We start from the raw sequence: 23,577 nt of genomic DNA, 5'->3' as shown, positions 1-23,577 counted from the left end.
ACTCCCAGAATGTATCGGGGCTCTTTAATGCTTTTTGCAGCAGCGGCGAACGTCATACGATCAGAGCCCTTTGCGACATACGGATGTCCTATGTTTTCGGGTAAGTAATAAACTGTTTATTTGACTGTGTTAACCGGGCTGATCAGAACACACCCGATGCTTAAGACTGGGTTTTTGTAAATACGTGAGTTTTATAACGAAGTTAATCTTAATTAGATAGCATATGTCTCTTCATGGCTGACACACCTACCTAACAGTAGCTAGGCACAGCCAGAGTTTGCCAAGTAGGCTACATCAACTCTACGGAGTTGAGCGACGTTTTTGAAACGGATCTCGGTTTTTTAAATGAAACTCCGTCTCCTTCGATTCGCTATGCAGTCGATACTTCACATTTTTTAAATGATTAAGCCCTTATCGTGTACCTATGTTTGTCCTCTGTTGTTGTGTGCCTTTTTTGTTTGCTGAAATCCATACCTTTAAAAAAAAAAAAAAACGGTAATCAAATACAACCACATACTGTTTCTCATTGTCGTTGCTCTAAAATGTTAACACGGCGCGCATGTAGCCATTGAATCTCAACGAAACAGTCAGTGGTTGTATTTTATTAATGAGGTACTTGGCCAGCTACAGCCAGAGTATTTAGCTAGAAAATTAAGGGATATGGCAGCAAGATTATTAGGTAAAAGTCTGAGGCTACTGTACGCTAGTTCTAATACCGTGTTGATCAAATATTCTGTACGTCTGTCTCTGTCTACAAAGATAAGGTACAGATGACATGGAGAACTACAGTAAGGCGCGAACGGTGGAACAGCCCTGCCCCTGCCCATTCCCTGGCCTCTCCAGCGACACCAATGAGGTTAGAGTGAAGGATGGCAGCAAGATCCGCAACCTCATGCGCTACGCCCTGAGCCGCATGGAGGTCAAGCCCAGAGCGCTGGAAGGCGAGGGGATGCAGCCTAAGAGCGAAGAAGGGGGTAGCACCACCGAGGTCCAGGAAGCACCATACTCCCAGGCACTGGAAAAGATGCCTAGCCGGCAGATAGTATTCACTGGGATGGGGAAGGGGGTCTCCAAGGCCATCACGTGTGTGGAGATCCTGAAGCGCCGTGTGAAAGGCTTGCACCAGCAGACCAGGCTACTCTTCAGCACTGTCCTGGAGGTGTGGGAACCCCTGGAGCCTGCGGCAGGCCTGGACAGCCTCACAGTCAGTAGAAACATACCTGCTATCTGGGTACTGCTCTCCAGAGACCCCCTGGATGCCAGCCTGCCTGGATACCAGGCTCCAGGGAACTTTGATGCCCTGTGGGCACAGGCTGCCAAGGAGGATGCAGGGGTGGCTGGTGGACAGAGACATGGGGGCAGGAGGAAGAGGGGAGGTGGTGGTGGCAGGGGTAAGGGACCAGGAGGCCCTGTCAGACAGACTGATCGATCCAGAGAGCCAGGAAAAGGCCAGAGTCGTGGTAAGGGGGCGCTGGCAGGGCAGGAATGAGATGTGTTCTGTGTGTGGAAGAGGCCTTTGGACCAACCTGTTATAATCACAAGACAGTCCCCCATCGGCCGATGAGTGCACAAAATATCAACCTTTCCAACTTTTCCGTTATTGTGTTATGACTCACTTTCTGGGAGAGAGGATGTGAGCGAGTGCCTAAGGTCATAGGTCAAGCCTGAGTATTTTCAGACTTTCTTTGTGCTCTTATATTTAAGTTCAATATTTTGTCTCATTTATAAGTAAATAAAGTGTAGCCTGTACATGATTGCACTGGTCATTTTGATGTTTTATGTTTTTATAGAAAATGTATTATAGCTTGTTCTGCAACTACATGCAGAACAATAACACTTTCAAATGAGTGAATGTTATTGCTGGATAAAGGAGTTAATTGAACGTTCTGCTTGAGCTCTTTTGAGAAGTTGAACAACACTGCCACCTTGTGGTGATAATGTAATGATGCCAGAGTTTGAAGGTTTGAGCGGTCTTGAACATAAAGGTATTCTTTCCCTGTAATAACATCAGCTGTCAATCACAGACTTTTCTTTAACCTATACGTCTGATTGTGGAGCTTCATTTTTTCATAATCCACAGGGGAATAACCTACATTGTAAATGTCAAAATATTGAAAAGTTATATTAAAAGTTCCTTCTAGAATAAAACCAGAGCATAGCAATCAGTGAATGTGTGCAGTGGGATCAGAGTGACAGATGTAGGTAACCTCGTCAGTCACTGCCAGCACCTTATCCCTTTATCCTCTTCAGTGGATTCTCTTGAGGGAGCAGCTGCGGTGTGTGGAATGGCCTGGCTGGAACAGACGAGGATTAAGGGGTCTTAACTAGGACCTGACTCCATTACAGGAGGTGTGCTAGTCAGGAGGAGAAATACACCAGGGAGTGGAGACTGGGAAGTGACAGGGAGAAAGGATGAGTGGTGGTGGACGGGCAAGCTCAGGACAGATCCTGGTTCTCTCATGGCTGGTTGTTGTTCCTTCTTTGTCCCAGGTTCGCCACTCTCTGCCAGTCTTGTGGATCATGCCACTGACAGACAACCCAGGGCGGGGAAACCTTACGGCGTCCGTGTTGCCGGCTGTCCAGCTCGCTCTAGACGACCTGAGCAGGCAGCAGACTCCTCTAAGAAACTATGAGATCAATTTTCACGTCATAGATTCAGAGGTAACGTTTGCTGGTGTGTTAGTGGACTGGTGTTTTTGGACCAACAAGCCTCTGTTAGTGGGGTGCACATTGTTTATGTGGAGAACAAGGTTAAAAGTAGTGTATTTTAATGCAAAAAAGGACATGTAAGCTGTTCAGTGCATTTGGAATCATAATGATGATGAATGGAGTGGGACAGTTCACTCTTCGTTTTCTCTTTGTCTTTAGTGTAATATTGCCAAAGGACTTAAAGCCTACTTTGATGCCATATGCTTTGGGCCAAAATACTTAATGATCTTTGGAGGTGTGTGTCCATCAGTCACATCCGTCATTGTTGAATCACTACAGGCGTGGAACCTGGTACAGGTATCTTTTTTACTGTATTGTAGGCACTGAGCAACCATTTTACATCACACTGTATTGTAGGCACCGAGCAACCATTTTACATCACACTGTATTGTAGGCACTGAGCAACCATTTTACATCACACTGTATTGTAGGCACTGACCAACCATTTTACATCACACTGTATTGTAGGCACTGAGCAACCATTTTACATCACACTGTATTGTAGGCACCGAGCAACCCTTTTACATCACACTGTATTGTAGGCACCGAGCAACCATTTTACATCACACTGTATTGTAGGCACTGAGCAACCATTTTACATCACACTGTATTGTAGGCACTGACCAACCATTTTACATCACACTGTATTGTAGGCACTGAGCAACCATTTTACATCACACTGTATTGTAGGCACTGAGCAACCATTTTACATCACACTGTATTGTAGGCACTGAGCAACCATTTTACATCACACTGTATTGTAGGCACTGAGCAACCATTTTACATCACACTGTATTGTAGGCACCGAGCAACCCTTTTACATCACACTGTATTGTAGGCACCGAGCAACCATTTTACATCACACTGTATTGTAGGCACCGAGCAACCATTTTACATCACACTGTATTGTAGGCACCGAGCAACCATTTTACATCACACTCTATTGTAGGCACCGAGCAACCATTTTACATCACACTGTATTGTAGGCACCGAGCAACCATTTTACATCACACTGTATTGTAGGCACCGAGCAACCATTTTACATCACACTGTATTGTAGGCACTGAGCAACCATTTTACATCACACTGTATTGTAGGCACTGAGCAACCATTTTACATCACACTGTATTGTAGGCACAGAGCAACCATTTTACATCACACTGTATTGTAGGCACTGAGCAACCATTTTACATCACACTGTATTGTAGGCACCGAGCAACCATTTTACATCACACTGTATTGTAGGCACAGAGCAACCATTTTACATCACACTGTATTATAGGCACCGAGCAACCATTTTACATCACACTGTATTGTAGGCACCGAGCAACCATTTTACATCACACTGTATTGTAGGCACCGAGCAACCATTTTACATCACACTGTATTGTAGGCACTGAGCAACCATTTTACATCACGTTGTATTGTGTATCACAATAGAGCGTGTTATTTAATAGGTGACATACATGCAAATAACACAATTGGTAGTACTTCAAATACTGATTTAGTGCTCTTCAAGCCTAACAATATTGCACATTCAATATTTCAGCTTTCTTTCACTGCAACAACGCCTGTTTTAGATGATGAGAAAAAATATCCCAACTTCTTCCGAATGGTCACCTCGGACAACACAGTCAATCAGGCTGTTGTGAAGATCCTACAGAACTACAAGTGGAGACGTGTAGGGACGCTGACCCAGGATGTACAGAGGATCTCAGAGGTACCACTGACCGTGGTAACCCTTTCTGTCACATGTCTGTTTGGTGTACAATGTAGCTGTTATCGCCATTTACAAGTAGGGATACAAGGGTATCCGGCATTAGCCTATTGATTAAGACTGCTGACAACTATGCTGTCCTATGTATGAATTGTAAAGTCTATATTGTCCTGTCTTTGAAAGATAAGGAGAGATCTGACTAAACAACTGAGCAAGGCTGATGTTATGGTTGCTGTAACTGAAAGCCTGTCCACTGACCCATGTATCAATGTAAAGAAATTGAAGGTGAGTAATATGCCCAAATCATCTTTACTTACAAAGTTAGAATTTGGCACTGAATTGCATTATTTCAGAAAATTGCAGATGCATCCTCAGCGTGTCAATCTGTTTTGTGTCATGTCCCTTTCTACAGGATATGGATGTAACGATCATTATTGGGTTGTTTGACGAGAATTCAGCCTCCAAAGTCTTTTGCTGTGTGAGTACATAACCAGAAAACCTACATTAAAATATGATGCGATGCAACACAATGCCATCATTAATGATTAGCACTTGTTTGAGACAAAGATTAATAGCAGTTTAACAGCGCATTCAATCATACAATTAGTTTTGAATTATCGTTATGATAACCATTTGTGTTTGTAATGACCATATAACCGTTGTCTTCTAGGCTTACAGCCTGAACATGTTTGGCGGGAGGTATCAGTGGATCCTCCCTGGCGGTTACCAGGGGAGCTGGTGGGAGGAGGCCAACTCCTCCAACTGTGCTTCAAACAACCTGCTGACCGCAATGGAAGGCTACATCACTGTGGACTTCACACACCTCAGTAACAGACAGATAAAAGGCATCTCAGGAAGGGTAGGTACTGAGGTTTTCAGCAAAGGGACAGCATATTCTGTCGATACTGTACCATGCTCTCTCCAATGGATAACGTGTGTTTATAACAAAACGTGGACGTAATGTTGAAAACTTCAAACAGTATATTTGCAGTGTAGCAACGGTAATGCAAGACCATTAAGAGAAGTCAAACAAACACCTTTGTGTTTCTGTTTAGACCCCAGAAGAGTATGACGAGACTTACAACAGAGAGCTGCTGCAGAGAGGGTTGGTTGCCAGCAAGTTCCATGGGTTTGCCTATGATGGAGTTTGGGTGATGGTGAAAGCATTGACCAGGGTCATTGAGTCTGTTCGTCACAGAGAGAGATATGACATCCACCGGAACTTCACAGTCAGCAGCAAGGAGATTGGACAAATGGTCCTGGATTCCATGAAGGAGATTTGCTTTGAGGGTGTAACTGTAAGTTAGCATGACTGTTGTGTTAACATTCCATTTTAGATGGATCGTTGCTCCAAAAGACTAAAGATAAGATGTGCTTTACAAATATTCTTGTCAAATTGACTTTCTTTTCCTCTTCTTCTTTTTAGGGTCAAGTTATGTTTAGAAATGGGGAACGCATGGGAACTATTAAATTAAGCCAATTTCAAGGTAAACATTACATATGTGTATTTCCACGAATTTAGAGAACATTCTTTGTGAAATATTTATCAACTGCATGTGTTTCCACAGAGGGCCGGGAGGTGAAGATAGGCCAGTATAATGCTGAAGCAGAAGAATTAGAACTCAACCACTTAATCAAGTTTCAAGGTAGGTGGCCACACTATTAGGACAAGGCATTGAGACATCTGATGATGACACCTCAAGCACACAAAAAACGTTTGTTTTTGTCACAGTCTTTGCATTCTACTTTTTTGTGCCTTTCATAGGCATGCAGCCGCCTAAAGACCGGGCACACTCCCAGCGGTGGGATGTCAGTGTTCCCCTCTACATCATCTTGTTATCCACCACTGGCCTGGCCATGCTCATGGCACTCTTCTTCCTCTTCTTCCACATCAAGCATCACAACCATTGGTAAGATCATTATTCCAAGCATCTTGTATTGGCTTGTTATTGAACTAGATACTTTTTGAGGTAGCTTTCATCGAAACACAAGGTTGTTCTCTCTTTCGTTGTTATCCAGTTTACTTACTCACATGCTCTGCTCAGACAAGGCTACCCGTTGATCTCAATATTTTGTTTTTCCCATAGGGTCATGAAGAAGTCCAGTCCGTCCATGAACTACCTCATTATCCTGGGTACGATGCTGGCCTGTACCTCCGTCTTCCTCTATGGGCTGGATGGATCCCTTGTGACTGACAAAGTGTTTGTTACGCTTTGCCCTGTGAGTACACATGAGTTTAAACGTCTAAGCATTTCAGTGATAAGGAAGGAACCCCTTGTTTCAAGGGATGCACATTGTTTCATTTTTTTCCCTCTTGTCACAGATTCGCACATATATTCTTTCTGTAGGATACACCACAACCTTTGGGGCATTGTTTGCGAAAACTTGGAGGGTCTGGACAATTGTCAAAAATAAGGAGATAATTGAAAAGGTAAACTCAAAGTTCAAAAGATCAAGTTAAAGAAACTCAAAAAGTACAGGCCTCTTAATCGCCATCTCTCCTGTCTAATATTTAATACTCATCCTCTCCCTCTCTGTTCTTTCTTCAGATTATTAAGGATGACCAACTATGGATAATTGTCGGGGGAATGCTGCTAATCGATCTGTGTCTGTTAACCTGCTGGCAGATGGTGGATCCACTCAGACGAACAGTGGAAGAGTTCAGCCAAGAGGTAACACTTCAATTACATTTTCTATTTTAACCTTGGTCTTGCTCTCTTATCTTTTGTTGTGTAGGGGATGCAGACGTTGTTGAAGTTAGCCTTTCAATTTTAACTGCCTTTTTGATTACCTTGTTTATGTGAATTACTCTGGTCTGGAGTCGACCGTGTGATGGTAGTGAATGGCTCTGGTCTGGAGTCGACCGTGTGATGGTAGTGCATGGCTCTGGTCTGGAGTCGACCGTGTGGTGGTAGTGAATTACTCTGGTCTGGAGTCGACCGTGTGGTGGTAGTGCATGGCTCTGGTCTGGAGTCGACCGTGTGGTGGTAGTGAATTACTCTGGTCTGGAGTCGACCGTGTGGCGGTAGTGAATGGCTCTGGTCTGGAGTCGACCGTGTGGCGGTAGTGAATGGCTCTGGTTTGGAGTCGACCGTGTGGCGGTAGTGAATGGCTCTGGTCTGGAGTCGACCGTGTGGCGGTAGTGAATGGCTCTGGTCTGGAGTCGATCGTGTGGCGGTAGTGAATGGCTCTGGTCTGGAGTCGACCGTGTGGCGGTAGTGAATGGCTCTGGTCTGGAGTCGACCGTGTGGCGGTAGTGAATGGCTCTGGTCTGGAGTCGACCGTGTGGCGGTAGTGAATGGCTCTGGTCTGGAGTCGACCGTGTGGCGGTAGTGAATGGCTCTGGTCTGGAGTCGACCGTGTGGCGGTAGTGAATGGCTCTGGTCTGGAGTCGACCGTGTGGCGGTAGTGAATGGCTCTGGTCTGGAGTCGACCGTGTGGCGGTAGTGAATGGCTCTGGTCTGGAGTCGACCGTGTGGCGGTAGTGAATGGCTCTGGTCTGGAGTCGATCGTGTGGCGGTAGTGAATGGCTCTGGTCTGGAGTCGACCGTGTGGCGGTAGTGAATGGCTCTGGTCTGGAGTCGACCGTGTGGCGGTAGTGAATGGCTCTGGTCTGGAGTCGACCGTGTGGCGGTAGTGAATGGCTCTGGTCTGGAGTCGACCGTGTGGCGGTAGTGAATGGCTCTGGTCTGGAGTCGACCGTGTGGCGGTAGTGAATGGCTCTGGTCTGGAGTCGACCGTGTGGCGGTAGTGAATGGCTCTGGTCTGGAGTCGACCGTGTGGCGGTAGTGAATGGCTCTGGTCTGGAGTCGACCGTGTGGCGGTAGTGAATGGCTCTGGTCTGGAGTCGACCGTGTGGCGGTAGTGAATGGCTCTGGTCTGGAGTCGACCGTGTGGCGGTAGTGAATGGCTCTGGTCTGGAGTCGACCGTGTGGCGGTAGTGAATGGCTCTGGTCTGGAGTCGACCGTGTGGCGGTAGTGAATGGCTCTGGTCTGGAGTCGACCGTGTGGCGGTAGTGAATGGCTCTGGTCTGGAGTCGACCGTGTGGCGGTGGTGAATGGCTCTGGTCTGGAGTCGACCGTGTGGCGGTGGTGAATGGCTCTGGTCTGGAGTCGACCGTGTGGCGGTGGTGAATGGCTCTGGTCTGGAGTCGACCGTGTGGCGGTGGTGAATGGCTCTGGTCTGGAGTCGACCGTGTGGCGGTGGTGAATGGCTCTGGTCTGGAGTCGACCGTGTGGTAGAGTCATAGTAAATGTGAACCTCGGAGGGAGATCAAAAATATTCAAGTAGTCTTTCCTTTTTGTGGTGTTTCAGACTGCTCCTGGTGGTGAAGATGTTAATACAAGGCACTTCCTGGAGCACTGTGAAAGTACAAACCTGACTAAATGGCTCGCCATTGTATATGGCTACAAAGGGCTTCTAATGGTGAGAGAAATTGCCAGAACCATGTTCAACACCCAGGATCCTTTTCAAACAAAGCTGATAATCTAGTTGATGGTTTTCCATATTTTCTTTAGTTTCTTGGATGTTTCCTGGCCTTGAGAACAAGGCATGCACATATCCATCTCCTCGATGACAGCAAGTACACAAGGCTGAGCATGTACCACGTGACCGTCATGTCTATCATTGGAGCATCAGGGTGCTTCCTGACCCAGTATAACCCTAATGTGCAGCTCTTCATCATGGCTTTGGTGGTGATCTCCTGCTGTACCTGCACTCTGTGTCTGGTGTTCCTGCCCAAGGTGTCACCTGCCTCATCTCTGAAACCTCCTCTTGTATACATGTTGAGCTCTCATCAAATATCTCATTTATCTCAATGTTCTCGTTTTACTTCCGTTTCTCAATGTATATTGTTTACAAATTGGTGTATATGCTAGATGATGTTGGATGTAAACACTCGTCTTGAAAAATATAATTGAATGCTTCTGTCTTGTATCCTAGCTTGTAAAAATCCGAGACAATCCCAACCAAGTGGATCCAACTAGCTGGTTACAATGTGATCTTCACAAGGAGGATTCGGAGACCTCCAGTTCCTCTAGCAGTCTCAATCAGGGCAGATCTCTTGAAAGCCTGCAGACTGAAAACCAGCAGCTCCGGAGGAGAATCACAGAGGTGAGTTCTGACCCCTTGTCTTGAGTCTAAACAATTCACAGAACTTTAACCTTTGTAGGTTGAACCCCCATCTGTTGTGGAGCTAATAATCATTAATGCCATTTCAGATGGTGGAACTTTGGGAATGAACATAGAAATGGTCTTTGCAGATTGGTGACCAGTTGGAGGATGTCGCCATGCAAGTACTAGAGAAAGAGCTGAGTCCTCCCAGTCCACAGGGCCATGAAGTGAGACTGAGAGCCCAGGTGTGCTCTGAGGATGTGCCCAGGATGAACAGGGAACTCTTTGATGACATCAACTCACCTGAACAGTACAGGAAAATATATTACTCTGATACTAAAAGATACATTATGCAATACAAATATTTTCTATACTTTCTATATATACACTGAGTATACAAAACATTATGAACATGTGCTCTTTCCATGACATAGACTAACCAGGTGAATCCATGTGAAAACTATGATCCTTTATTCTATTGTTAAATGGTCCACCACCCAAAGGACATCCAGCCAACTTGAAATAATTGTGGGAAGCATTGGAGTCAACATGGGCCAGGATCCCTGTGGACCACTTCTGACACCTTGTAGAGTTCATGTCCTGATGATTGATGCTGTTCTGAGGGCAAACTCAATATTAAGAAGATGTTCCTAATGTTTTGTACTCTCAGTGTATATTTAACTATATTTTTATAGAAATATCTACTATATATATTTTGAAATGAAACATCCTACACACTTGTTTTCCTTTGCAGCGTCCAACGAAGATGGTCCGTGCAGCTGCCAATTCTTCACCATGCCTACATGCCAGCCATTGGGGGAATGAGTGCCAGCTGTTCCAGCCTTCTGAAAAGTCCCGATGTCCCCAGTGCCCAACAGAGACATATGCCACCATCGCATCGGGTCATGGTCACCGGGCTGTGACTGTATTTCCCTCTACAATGAGTGACAATACACTGGAAAAGTTACAATATTCATTGAACTGCCTCTGGTTCCACTGGCAGCTGGAAGTCAAATGACCTTCCTTTACTTGGACTGCCATCGCATCATTCACATCTGAAGTCATGTTCACATCCAGACAAGTTCTACATACAATGTGGTGCTGACAAAAGTTGTGTGGTAAATTACAATGGCTGCTTTCTTTATGGATTTTTAGTAGATTGATTGCAGTGCAACTCATAGAAGTGGTCTCCTCATGGAAAAACAAAAAATGTTGGCCGTTCCCCCTGTTTCCCAACATGGGAGTATCTTGTATTGCAGCAGGATACTGGCAGTGACTGTATTTGCACTCTTGGTAACTGCTCTGTGCTGTGGTACTGCTCTCTGGTACTGCTCTGTCATGTTGTCACTCTGGGAATTTCCTGGTTTGCTAAAGCCCAGGAATGAACTTTAAACTGTTCCAAGGCAGAAGTTAACCCTTTACAGCAGTCAAATAAATAATTGATTGTCTTTCCAAACATTGCCTGTGTCCTGGAGAAAACAACATCTTGGCTATGTCTAGGCAAATTCAAGTTTGTTATCAGTCTTTCAAAGATGAAGAATAATCGGATGAGAGTATAACCTTTAAATGTGCATATTTGTAAAACAATAAATATCTATATAAAAAAAGTGGTCCAACTATTTTGCAAAATCCACTGTTGTGGCCAGACAGTACTTTCTATTTGAACAGGATGTGCTGCGATAACAAATAAGGGAGGAGTGTCTCAATTTGGGGTTTATAAAAAGGTAAATCTATCTCACTGCAGAAAGTGTATTAGGTATCCACAACAACATCCTTGGGAAAAGGATCCTGCCATGTTCTCCATCAGAACCGCATTCATCCTGCCAGCTCTTCTGGCCCTTTTGGTTGTAAATGTGGAATCCTCTTTCAGTGGTGGTAAGTTTCAACAACTATTTTGAAGAAATATCTATAAATACAGTATTATGATGTTATTGTTATGTTGTTCATGTGTTATTATAACGTTTCTCATAGGTGGTGGAGGATCCTACAATTATGACATATCTAAAATGTCTGACCTGAGGAAGCTGTACAACTCCAAGGTGTATGAAGCAGACAGAATGAGGAGACCCCTTGAAGGCATGTCCTTTCAGGTGGGGGTTCTCAGCCACTCAGGAGTCAGGTGAGTAACATCATATTATCTATGAAATGCGTATGATATTTATCAAATAAACCCACAAAAGTCAGTTGTATGTTACTGCATATCTAGCAACATCATGTTTATTAATTAAGAAATGGCCTAAACTACCCGCTATGTCTAATCCTTCGTTGTTGATCCACAGAGTGACTTTGGCTGATGGCTCCCAGTGGCTTGTCCATAAAGGGGATGGATTTGGCATCAGCTCTCAGACTGTAGTGGTGGCTGCACGCCACATGGGTCGAGACTGGAAGGCAAGTATTCAATCAGCTTTCTTTCATAAGCATATTTTATTGAAATGACTCTGTAGTGGCAAATACACAGATTAAAACATTGTTTTTTAAAACTTTTTGCAGAAAGTTGAAACCAAAAACTTTAAAGGGAGTAAGACGGTCTCTGATTTCGTCAAAGCTGGAGGCACTGACTACAGCCTCATCTTTGATAACTGCCATGATGCAGCTGGTCGGATGTGGGAGTGAAACAAGATTTTATTGTTTTGATGAGGCTGCAGCAGTTACTATATTTGAGCTGCAATGCCCATTTCATATTGATGGATTGAGTTAAACAGAAATAAAGTCCAATGCATTGACAGACCGGAAATTCCCATTATTTTCATTCAGTTTCATTTGCATCTCAGAAAAAAAATAATTGTATGTTGTGGTGATGTATTTATCCTGTTCTCATGCAAGGCAATAATTGTATGTTGTGGTGATGTATTTATCCTGTTCTCATGCAAGGCAATAATTGTATGTTGTGGTGATGTATTTATCCTGTTCTCATGCAAGGCAATAATTGTCCCCTTTGATAAAGTTTAGAATTGAACTCAAGGAGTGAGCATAAACCTACAGTCACATTTCTGTGACCAAGCCCATGCAGGGCGAAAACTAAACATTGCAACACTTGCGTATCTACGACCATCACACAACACCACGGGCCAAACTCGTACGTCAAGCAGCATCTCTGTGAATGGAGGGCCTTTGTTCCATCAAGATGAAAAGTGACAGGCTGCTCACTGTTTCCACACGGTTGGGCTCAATCAGGGCCCCTCTAAATCAAAGACATGCCAGTCAGTTACAAAGCCTTTCACAAATATCCTCGGCTATCCCCAACTACTGTGGGAAATTCTAAACACTAATGTAGAGACAATGTTTGCACGAGCGATGCAGTCAAAACAAGTGAGGGAGGGAGTGACTCTGATTCCTATGAAAGTACAGAGCTCTCAGATCCTGTTTCAGAGCTGCTCTTCCTCTCCTTGTAAATTCCCTGGTTCTTCCCTTTTTTACGCCTCAGCAGTTCAGCCTCTGTCTGGTTGGACCCTGCTGTCCCTTGTGTACAGCCGAGGGTGTTCTTGCTTCATTGGTATAACAGGTGCTTCCCAAGGTACTGTCCCCAAGATTCAAAACCAAACTGTCACTCCTAGTCTGGCACAAAAGGCTTTGTTTAATTTCTTTTGCCAGTGTCACAACCACCATAGTAAGTTAATGTGGTGTCGGTAGAATACCAGATCCTTCTATATCATCTGGTTTGGGGGATGGTGTTGACCATAGAGTTTTATAGCCTTTCTTCTGAGATCTCAGAAGTGGCGTCTGGGTGTCCATGTCCCTTAGAGCATCTTTGCTAGCTGAGCGGAAGTGTGTCTGTGTCCAGCCGTACACCACACAGTTCAGAAGGCCTTGAGAGGATGAGGTGAAGGCCTGGGATGAGGAAGTAGAAGTTAAGCCATGGACTGAGGTTGCACACGTCTTGGATGTAGGTTTCAGAGCAGCTGGCAGTTTTACCTGTAAGATGTAGAGAATGACGCCCACAACTCCCTCCACTGATTTGGGGTTGTACAGAATCATGGCTGCCAGGAACACTGCTGAAATGAAAAGGTAAATAAGGCAATATATCAGAGAGGAGAATGTGATTTTCAGCTGCTACAAATCATTTAGCAAGCCGGGGGGGCCCTAGGATTCTGAGCTGGGTGAACAGTACTGTAGTTACCTGGGCCCCAACAGAAGAAGAAGACAGAGGGGTAGAGGAGCATGTGTCGGTCCAGAACACGAAGTGACGCCCACTGCCTGTCGCCGAGGAAACCGCTAGAACTCACACAACGTCTGTAAACAGTGCGGGCTTTTCCCATGAGCACCTGGTGTAGACAAAAGACGTGTGAAGCCAAGATACGTTTGAATAAAATAAATGTAAGCTGGTAACCATGGGATAGGCTGACTCACCACAATGCCAACAAAGGTGAGGAGGAACACTGCCAGGAAGACAGCAATACTGTACATGTGTCCCAGGCGGCAAGCTGAGTCCACCTCCATCTTGCTCAAGTCAGTGGACATGAAGAGTGCCTCCGTGTGCATTAGAAGGCACCTAATATGCAGGGAGAGGGACTTTAGTCTAACCATTATGCACCTCAAATCAACAAGAGATATGTATAATAAAAAAACACATTAACAATGACGATTAAATCATATTAATTGACCAAACATTTAGCACGGGAGTGCTTGATATGAATTCTGATTGCCTTACTAAAACTGCAAACCTTATTGACACACAATTATCTCTATCCCAAAATAAACTCTCTCCATGATAATATTCCTACTTTTGATGCATGCTACAGACCTACTTGTAAGGCTGGCTGAAGTTTGTGTAACAGTGGTCCATGTTTCCTGTTACAAACACTGGCAGCATCAGCAGCACGGGGAGGACACTGGAAGGAGAAATGGGGACAGGACATTTAGCATACATATAATGACATCTACTGAACTTTAAATAGGTCAAGCATATACTAGGCCATCATTGTAAATAAGAATTTGTTCTTAACTGACTTGCCTGGTTAAATAAGGTTAAATAAATACATGTAAATGAAATAGTCTTTCTGTGAAATAATCCATGCTTACCATGACAGGACTGCAGCAATCTTGCTGAAACTTCTCAGTTTGGTGGCGCACTTAAAAAAAACAGAGGCCAGACTTTAACCAAACAGTTGAATATGGGGAATTACAGACAACCAAATGTGTCAGACATCAAAACAATAATTTGTCAGGTAGCACCTACTTGGGCTGGGTATCCATGAAGGCTACTGTAGAATCTGTTATTTAGCCCAGAGTACAGGGTCCATACATAGTTCAATGTGTAGAAGAACGAGGTCATATACAGGATCTGTTAAAAGACAGGGGTTCTCCGTCAGTGGTCACCATGAGTCAACCAACATTTACTTCTATTTTAGTGGTGAGAAGCCTGGTATGACGTATCAATGAAATGGTGTTCCCTTTCTGCATATCCATGAAGATTAGATATCTAGGACCATCATTGGTTTTGTTGTGGGGTTATATATCATGTTCCCTTGGTACAGAATATTCCAGTGCACAAGTACAAGGGAAATGGGTCAGCCACATCCAGACTCCTTTGTCCCGATCTAACAGAATTGAAGAGGCGTCAAATTGGGCTAGATTTGCTGCTCTACTTCATTTGGGCTGGATCTAGATCTGCCTTGGACATCTATTTCTCAGTGAAACATTAAGTCAATTCTTACTGTAAATGAATGTATTATACTGTGTCTGTGTACATACCTGTTCAACGATGTGTAGGTTGTAGCAGGTGGCATGGCTATCACAGTCCTGGGTGAACAGTACTGCTCCTACCAGCCAGCTGACTGCCAGCAGCAAGTCTGTCACACTCAGTAAGAACAATGGCTGGATCTGCAGAGGAGGTGGTATTGGCCATTGTTTTGGAGTCTAAAGCAGTCATGGTTTTGTAGGTAGGTTAATAATATTGTTATTATTAACAAAAAACGATTGGATTTATATAGCGCCTTTCTACCAATTAAGGTAGGGTATAATACATGCTTAAATGTGGAAACAATTAAAACCAACTGTAGAGGGGATCATCTGTAGTGTTTGTAACTAACCTCAGGTGTCCTTATAAGGTGTTGGAAAGTTGCATAAACAATTATGGAACCTGAACCGACAATGCTGCAAACAACAACAAGAAAAACCACATTGGGAAGAGCTCCTCATTTGACCCGTGTGATCACCAGATTGTACAATTACAAAGAGGTTGTAAATGCATGCTTAAATGTGGAAACAATTTGGAAACAGCTGCTTACCTCAGCACTGCCATAGTCATCTGGATCCACCTGACTGCAAAGTACACCTTTACAGGGGAAAGGTGTTGGTTAGAAACCAAAACAGTCACTATCCTATAACACTACTATCCTATAACACTACTATCCTATAACAATACTATCATATAACACTACTATCCTATAACACTACTATCCTATAACACTACTATCCTACAACATTACTATCCTACAACACTACTATCCTATAACACTACTATCCTATAACACTACTATCATATAACACTACTATCCTATAACACTACTATCCTATAACACTACTATCCTATAACACTACTATCCTATAACACTACTATCCTATAACACTACTATCATATAACACTACTATCCTATAACACTACTATCCTATAACACTACTATCCTATAACACTACTATCCTATAACACTACTATCCTATAACACTAGTCTGGTCAACTGAGGAGAATAATCTCATCCACTTTCTACAGTGCTAGAGGGTGGTCCCACCCCCCAAAAGCCATGCTGCAGACACATGTGGCAACGATGTAGCTACAACTAAGAAATACACATTGCTGTACACATTGCAGTAGTTTAAATACAGGACAACTACAAATGAATAATCACAATATTTAATACTTAACACAATACTTGTAAATGACTTACAACAGTCCAGTCCTCAGGCGTTGTTGTGTTTTGCTCCGTGTTGTTTGAGACATCTTGCAAGACGAAATGTAACATTTTTTCTTTATTCTAAGACTTAACCCAATTGTAGAATATATATATATATATATGTCGTTCCCAAAACATTCAGTCATAGCTTAAAACATCAGAGACTAGTTGTGATTTAGGCTGAGTAACCTAGACACGCACGGATCCAAAACTGAAGTGGTTGTGCAGCAGTTTAACGTCACATAGAATGCAGGGCGCGCTCACTCTCCATTTGACCTAACCCGTTAATGCTTCGTCACATGACCGCAACAAGTGTAGCCACTCATCCATGGCTGGTTTCATAATCTTATAATTTACATTAGGCAATAGCCCATAGCCTATTCATCACCCTTGTTGTTTTAATTTCAAGTCACCACTTAACCCTACAATAACCTTGGCGATGACAAAAATAAACGGCATCAATGTGAAAAATATACACTGATTGTACAAAACACGAAGAACAGTTGCGCCTAGCGCAGCTACCACCATACCCGTTCAAAGGCACTCAATGTTTTGTCCTGCCATTCACCCTCTGAATGGCACACACACAATCCATGTCTCAATCATCTCAAGGTTTAAAAATCCCCCTTTAACCCATCTCCTCCCCTTCATCTACACTGATTTGAAGTGGATTTAACAAGTGACATCAATAAGGAATCATAGCTTTCACCTGGATTCACCTGGTCAGACTGTCATTGAAAGAACAGTCAGAGTGCAGTATAACTGCAGTTAGCCACAGGTATGACAAAACATTTATTTGTACTGCTCTAATTACACTGGTAACCAGTTTATAATAGCAATAAGGTACCTCCGGGGTTTGTGGTATATGGCCAATATAACACGGCTACTGGCTGTTCTAACGCACGACCTGGACACAGCCCTTAGCCGTGTTATATTGGCCATATACCACACCTCCTCATGCCTTTTGCTTAATTAGAGTGCAGTTATTCTGCAATTACTATGTCCAAAATACCACAGTTAACTGCAGTTACTACACTTTTACTGCAGTTTCAAAACTGCAATTTGTTTTAGTCAGGGAGGCTTTCATAATATTCAGTATGAAATAAAGGGCAAACGGAGATTATGTACGTTTTCTATTTCCTCCATCTGTGTTTTCAGATCGGTCTGTTCTGTAACATTTCCATTGGTTGGGATATGTGTATACAGTTGGGGCGGCAGGTAGCCTAGTGTTTACAGAGTGGGGCCAATAACTGTAAGGTTGCTAGATTGAATCCCGGAGCTGACAAGGTAAAAATCTGTCTAACTGCCCCTGAACAAGGCAGTTAACCCCCTGTACCTAGGCCATCATTGTAAATAAGAATTTGTTCTTAAAATAATGTGTTCTTAACTGATTTGCCTAGTTAAATAAAGGTTACATTTATTTAAAAAAAAAAAGATATCCCCAGCTGGCTGCAGGTGGTAATAACACCTTAGATCCAAATCCTGTTTCCTGTTAAACATTTTAATTTTAAAACTGCAATACTCATTCATCGTGCACGTTTATTAAAGCATAATAACAACAAATAAATATACAGTCAGAACAAATATTTAAACCAAAATATGACTCCAAATCAAATCTGCCATTTAGAATGAAAGGCAACAACTTCTCAAAGGAATCAGGCTACTTGAAACCCCTGAACCATCAGTGGGCAGGTGGCAGTATTACATGTAGGTTCTAGACGAAGTTATTTGAGCCAATGCTGACTGGTTTGATTATTAAACATACACTCAGTGGGCAGTTTGTTAGGCACACCACCCCGTTCCCCAAAATGGTTAGCAGACAGTGTGTCACGTGGCTGTGGCTTGCTATACACTGAGTGTACAAAACATTAAGAATACCTGCTCTTTCCATGGAATAGACATGCAACTCAATATTAGGAAGGTGTTCTTAATGTTTTGTACACTCAGTGTATAAAGCAGGCTTGAACTTTAGAATGGACAAAATGAGTGACTTAAGCGACTTTGAGCATGGTATGTATGATTGTCGATTCCAGGCGAGCCGTTTCCAGTGTCTCAGAAACGTCCGGCCTCCTGGGCTTATTATATTATGCACAACCGTGTCTAGGATTTACAGAGAATGGTGCCAAAAACATCCGTTCAGCGGCGGTCCTATGGGCGAAAACAGATCGTTGATGAGAGGTCGAAGGAGAATGGAAAGAATTGTGCAAGCTACAAACAGGCAAATAACTGCGCAGTGCAACAGTGCTGTGCAGAACGGCATCTCGGAGCGCACAACACATCCATCCTTGTCACAGATGGGCTATTGCAGCATGAGTCCATGACCCCATCCTGCCTGGTGTCAATAATAAAGGCTGTTGGTGTAATGGTGTGGGGAATGTTTTCCCTTGATACCAATTGAGCAACGTTTCCATGCCCTGAAGAATTCAGGCTGTTCTGGCGCAAAGGGGGTCCGACCCGGCACTAGATAGGTGTATCTAATAAACTGGAAACTGAGTGTATAATACAATCAGATGGATATTGTTGATGAACATCATAGTGAATGTGATCCTCCTTAAAAATATTTGTTGGAGTTTTGGTTATGATTGAATCACCTATGCAATTGTTTTCAGTTAACGAACATTACGGAAAATAACCAACATCATAAATAACTACATGACAAATAAAATGTAGACAAATATCGATGCCAAAACACCAAGGGACATCTGATTTCTTCTCCCACCTGTGTAGAGAAGAATGGCACCATTAGTTATGTGATATAACCATTTGTCATGTCAGTCTTGATAATTATCTTATAGAAGAAGTATCATCAGTGGAGCACACATTAAGGTTGATATCTTCCTGTATTAGAATGAATTAATAGACACTTTCATGCATTTTGATACTAAAATGCTTTCTAGGAGAAGCTCCCAGCTCGTACCGTTCTGCACCAGCATGCCCTCGGTGACAGATAGGGAACCATTGTTAGGGGCTGGATCTATCTGCAACAGCTTGCACATTAGAGGGTAGATGTGGACACTGTCAAAGGGCTCGGACAGATAACTCTTTTTGAAATCTGGTCCAAAAGCACGGAAGATGGTCTTCATGTCCATTTCGTCCATGTGGAATCCATGATCTCCTTTGTTTACGTAGACGATGAACCGCTGTTGAAATTACATGCATATCATAATTGTTTTTATTTTTTAAATCTGTGATATTTTTACTTTAACATTTTTTTAAAGTAAATATATATATACATAGTATATATGAAGTGTCTTTAAAGTTAATACCAGTACCTACCGAGTTTAAGTTGAAACCTAGATCAGCAATGACAATAATAGGCTGCATTCTGTCATTCTTAGACAAATGAAAGTTCTCTGGCATATCTTCCTTCTTGTAGACTGTGAGGTTTGGGGCCTTCATGAGAGCATCATAAACCTGCTGTTCCTTTCCTTTCTTCGGCGTGATCATTCCAAACCCGCCGTAGTCAAGGAGCTCAAAATAAACCAAGTTGAAGAAATTCAGGTATTTAGAGAGGATTATCTCATCTACAAGAGGTCTTTTTTTGACGGTTGTCATGCCATGGTCAGAGGTGATGATGATGTTCAGGTTTTCTGTCAAACCATCTCGCTGGATGGCCTCCCTCAGGTATCCGATGGTGCGGTCAATCTGCTTTATTATGGTTTTCCTGTCAGGATGGTCTGGTCCTTTGGCATGACCCACGTTGTCAGGCTCTCCATAGTACAGAGTCACAAAGTCAAAATCTTCTTCGGTGAACCAGCTCAACACAGTGTCAATATTCTGTTGCCACTCTGTTTCGTTATCATCTTGTTGACCTGTTTCCTCAACCACCGCCCGGTTTACACTTTGACCACTGTAGTTGACGGCTCCTCCTGGAAAGAAAAAGGAACCTGTTTTCAGGCCCTGAAAGAGAAGAAAAGGTATGTATGCTTCTAATTACAGGGTGTAGTAGGGGTCTTAACTTTCATTAGAGCAACTTCATTCACCTAAAAATAATCAAGTCAAATGAAATGTTATCTGTCACATGCGCCGAATACAACACCTTACCTTGAAGTACTTACTTACAAGCCCTTAACCAACAGTGTAGTTCAAGAAGAGTTTAAGAAAATATTTACCAAATAAACTCATGTAAAAAATTCAATAAATTATAAAAAGTAACACAATAACATAACAATAATGAGGCCATATACAGGGGGTACCGGTACCAAGTCAGTGTGCAGGGGTACTGGTTAGTTGAGGTCATTTGTACATGTAGGTAGGGGTGATGTGACTATGCATAGATAATAAACAGCGAGTAGCACCAGTGTACAAAACAAATGGGGGGGGGGGGGGGTCAGTGTAAATAGTCTGACAGTGGTTTCTGTAGCTGTGGGTAGGAGGACTGTAAGCTAAATCTGCATATTAGACAAATAACACTTGTGATATTTTATGTACAGGATCAAATCATGACCAGTTCCTCACCTGGTTCTGTGCTGTAATCCACAACGGTAATGCTCCATTGTCCCACCACTCAGACCTCTTCAAGGTAGCTTTATGGACGACTTTCTGATGAGTTGTGGAATTAAACATCATATTGTGGACAACTCCATGATCCTCTATCCATCTCCCTGTGAGAGATATGAGAAGAAAGTAGAATGATATGTAAATATTTTTTAATGCCAGTGTAGCCGATGTGAAATGGCTAGCTAGTTAGCGGTGGTGCGCGCTAGTGACGTTTCAATCGGTGATGTCACTTGCTCTGAGACCTTGAAGTAGTGGTTCCCCTTGCAACTTTGCAAGGGCCGCGGCTTTTGTGGAGCGATGGGTAACGATGCTTCGAGGGTGACTGTTGACGTGTGCAGAGCGTCCCTGGTTTGCGCCCAGGTCGGGGCGAGGGGACGGACGTAAAGTCTATACTGTTACACCAGCAACCTTCCAGGTTGAATTGTCTTTTCGTCATGACATTATGATAAACAGTATCCAAAACCTCAGTGATGTCTTATCAAGGATATCGAAGATGGCATTTACAACTAGAATTGCTGTACTATATATATATTTTATCACTGTCATATAAGAGAACATTTAGAAATTGTCTGTAGATTTGTAGGTTTTTCCTGCATTAGCAAATGAAAACATAAGGTGATTTCCATTTCTCAGGAATAACTCTAGGGTCAGATTAAAGTGAGGTCAATTGCCCAGAGATCAAGTAATCAGCAAGTTTGACCAGATCTGTATTTATATAGTTAGGACCCGAAGGATATGTGCAGTATGTGCACATATACAGTGTACATTTTATTTATTTTATTTTAATTGTACCTTTATTTAACTAGGCAAGTCAGTTAAGAACAAATTCTTATTTTCAATGATGGCCTAGGAACAGTGGGTTAACTGCCTTGTTCAGGGGCAGAACGACATAATAGATTGTCCTAAAAATCCAAAAGAACATTTCATTTAGATTTGAGTCATTTAGCAGAGATAAGAGCGACTTACAGGAGCAATTATGGTTAAGTGCTGTGCTCAAGGGCACATCGGCAGATTTTTCACCTAGTCAGCTCTTAACCACTAGGCTTACCTGCCACCCAGAACACTGACAAGTGGGGCTACTTTGTGACGTGAGTGAGATCATGGTCAGGACTGGCATTTTCTGGGCACATGCCACAAACAAAACTGTTTTTATGGAAGAATTGAAATATTTGGCCAAAGAAATCAACAGTCAATAATCCATCTACAGTAGGAGGCTACATTTGACTTCAAACCCAGTTTTGAAACAGTAACTTGGGCCCGTAGTCACATGTTACCCAAGGAAATACTTCTTATTTTTGATGAATATGCACCTGATTGAGAACTTCAAACACGCTGCTCAAATGCACGCAACAAGTCAATAGCATTTTGTAACTCTTCTGCCTTACCAGTTATGGTGGTAAAGTGAGATGGGGACGTCATGGTGATAGCCGGAGGGGTGATGTACTTTGCCTTCACTCCATCTACCACTAACTTGTCCATGTGAGGGGTGTCTACGTCTTGATCATAGTCCCATCGGAAACCATCAAAGGAGATCACTAGCAACTTGTTGTGTGTCCCCTTGTTCAATGGTTTGCACTCTACACTGAGAAGAACTGCCATTCCCAAATACAAATCCAACCACATCTTGATGTCTTGGCTTGTCTGCACTAACTAATCCTGTTGGGCTTGATGGATGTCATTTATAGTCATCATTGTGGCCAGGAAGATAACATGTGTTCTTTGAAGAGTGTTATCTGCAAAGGACAAACCTTGAATGTGCCTTGCTTTAATAGACAGGAGGGGTGTTATCAATTGTTATCTGAAGAGAGATTTCACCTAAGATGCCTAGAGATCAGTCTATGGACCCAAGAGTGTCATTAACCCAAGACTAAGATCTGTCTACTCAGCTACTCAGCATATAGGTAGAGTTATCTTTAGTTGTGAGTGAAGTAATGGGTCAGGTAGGACCCTGTAATGATGCTCTAAACAGCATGCCAGAGCCCTGAGGTTAAACAAGGTATTTGACAGACTCTACTTCTATGCTTTGTACCTGAGTAGGCAGATCTTATTATTATGATTATTCTTTTTTTAACCTTTGATGTCCAAAATACTCCACCAACAGCTTCTGTCCAAGTCAGTCCACCGTATCAACAAAACAATAAAACATCACCCTGAAAATCACTTTGAAATATGAACTTTCCTGAAATCAATCTACTAAAATGTAATTGTACATGATAGGAATCTTATTTAGGTGACCTCAGACAGTGTCCCAACCCCTTAGGGGTCGCAGCAGGTGACTTTGCTGATAGCTGCTTTATTGAGGAAAAGTTAGACTTTCTATGTCTGTGATACTTTATGTGGTTCTCTCACCTAGCTATCTTAAAATGAATCAATGAACTGTAGTCGCTCTGGAGCCATAGGAGGACAGGCTCATTGTAATGGCTGGAATGGAGTTAATGGAACGGAGTCAAACAGATCAAACATATGGAAACCACATGTTTGACTCCGTTCCATTAACTCCATTCCAGCCATTACAACGTCCTCCTATAACTCCTGATTATTTGAAGTTTAATGAGCTTTTGTAACTGTAACTGATCAGAAAGCAGTCTATCTGCTATGACACATTTCTACCCCCCCCCCTCCCCCAATAACGTTGATATAATATCAAA

The 23,577-nt window shown here is 42.9% G+C and overlaps 4 protein-coding genes across 9 annotated transcripts; 2 read left to right on the top strand and 2 right to left on the bottom strand.

Annotated features, from left to right (window-relative positions):
• Positions 1-59: 59 nt before the first annotated feature.
• LOC116376353 (gamma-aminobutyric acid type B receptor subunit 2) lies at positions 60-11,927 on the top strand. 3 transcript variants are annotated; one of them, XM_031836352.1, is made up of 21 exons: positions 60-100; positions 760-2,661; positions 2,869-3,006; positions 4,259-4,429; positions 4,610-4,711; positions 4,839-4,904; positions 5,097-5,285; positions 5,482-5,724; positions 5,853-5,913; positions 5,995-6,072; positions 6,192-6,336; positions 6,514-6,646; positions 6,750-6,857; positions 6,976-7,098; positions 8,742-8,852; positions 8,945-9,169; positions 9,369-9,539; positions 9,689-9,849; positions 10,294-11,414; positions 11,511-11,658; positions 11,819-11,927. In XM_031836352.1, exons 2-19 carry the CDS (start codon positions 2,413-2,415, stop codon positions 10,460-10,462), a joined length of 2,643 nt encoding a protein of 880 aa, XP_031692212.1. In that variant the 5' UTR covers positions 60-100; positions 760-2,412; the 3' UTR covers positions 10,463-11,414; positions 11,511-11,658; positions 11,819-11,927. The 3 variants fall into 3 exon arrangements, with proteins under 3 accessions (XP_031692212.1, XP_031692219.1, XP_031692225.1); XM_031836359.1 differs by lacking the exon at positions 60-100 and having other exon boundaries at positions 2,007-2,661; positions 9,647-9,849; XM_031836365.1 differs by lacking the exons at positions 60-100; positions 8,742-8,852; positions 8,945-9,169 and having other exon boundaries at positions 2,008-2,661.
• On the top strand, positions 776-1,489 carry rpp25l (ribonuclease P/MRP 25 subunit-like). Its single transcript, XM_031803380.1, has one exon. It carries the CDS (start codon positions 776-778, stop codon positions 1,487-1,489), a length of 714 nt encoding a protein of 237 aa, XP_031659240.1.
• Positions 11,928-11,934: 7 nt separating the features above from the next.
• Positions 11,935-16,851, bottom strand: tmem116 (transmembrane protein 116). 4 transcript variants are annotated; one of them, XM_031836389.1, is made up of 11 exons: positions 16,424-16,837; positions 15,767-15,813; positions 15,569-15,632; positions 15,231-15,395; positions 14,716-14,820; positions 14,559-14,608; positions 14,285-14,368; positions 13,887-14,028; positions 13,657-13,801; positions 13,452-13,531; positions 11,935-13,367 (listed from the first exon to the last, which is right to left on the bottom strand). In XM_031836389.1, the coding sequence occupies exons 1-11, from the start codon at positions 16,496-16,498 to the stop codon at positions 13,152-13,154; spliced, it is 1,173 nt and encodes a 390-aa protein (XP_031692249.1). In that variant the 5' UTR covers positions 16,499-16,837; the 3' UTR covers positions 11,935-13,151. The 4 variants fall into 4 exon arrangements, with proteins under 4 accessions (XP_031692249.1, XP_031692235.1, XP_031692243.1 ...); XM_020468676.2 differs by having other exon boundaries at positions 12,255-13,367; positions 15,231-15,359; positions 16,424-16,680; XM_031836375.1 differs by having other exon boundaries at positions 11,935-13,531; positions 16,424-16,851.
• Positions 16,852-17,948: 1,097 nt separating this feature from the next.
• zgc:153896 (alkaline phosphatase family protein) lies at positions 17,949-22,646 on the bottom strand. The gene is made up of 5 exons (XM_020468679.2): positions 22,315-22,646; positions 20,888-21,033; positions 19,706-20,329; positions 19,347-19,569; positions 17,949-19,148 (listed from the first exon to the last, which is right to left on the bottom strand). The coding sequence occupies exons 1-5, from the start codon at positions 22,550-22,552 to the stop codon at positions 19,078-19,080; spliced, it is 1,302 nt and encodes a 433-aa protein (XP_020324268.1). The 5' UTR covers positions 22,553-22,646; the 3' UTR covers positions 17,949-19,077.
• Between the last annotated feature and the right edge of the window lie 931 nt (positions 22,647-23,577).

Source organism: Oncorhynchus kisutch, linkage group LG2 (genome assembly GCF_002021735.2).
Source record: "Oncorhynchus kisutch isolate 150728-3 linkage group LG2, Okis_V2, whole genome shotgun sequence".
NCBI lineage: Eukaryota > Metazoa > Chordata > Actinopteri > Salmoniformes > Salmonidae > Oncorhynchus > Oncorhynchus kisutch.
The sequence above is the reverse complement of the archived record's forward strand: the minus strand, read 5'-3'. Positions and strand labels throughout refer to the sequence as shown.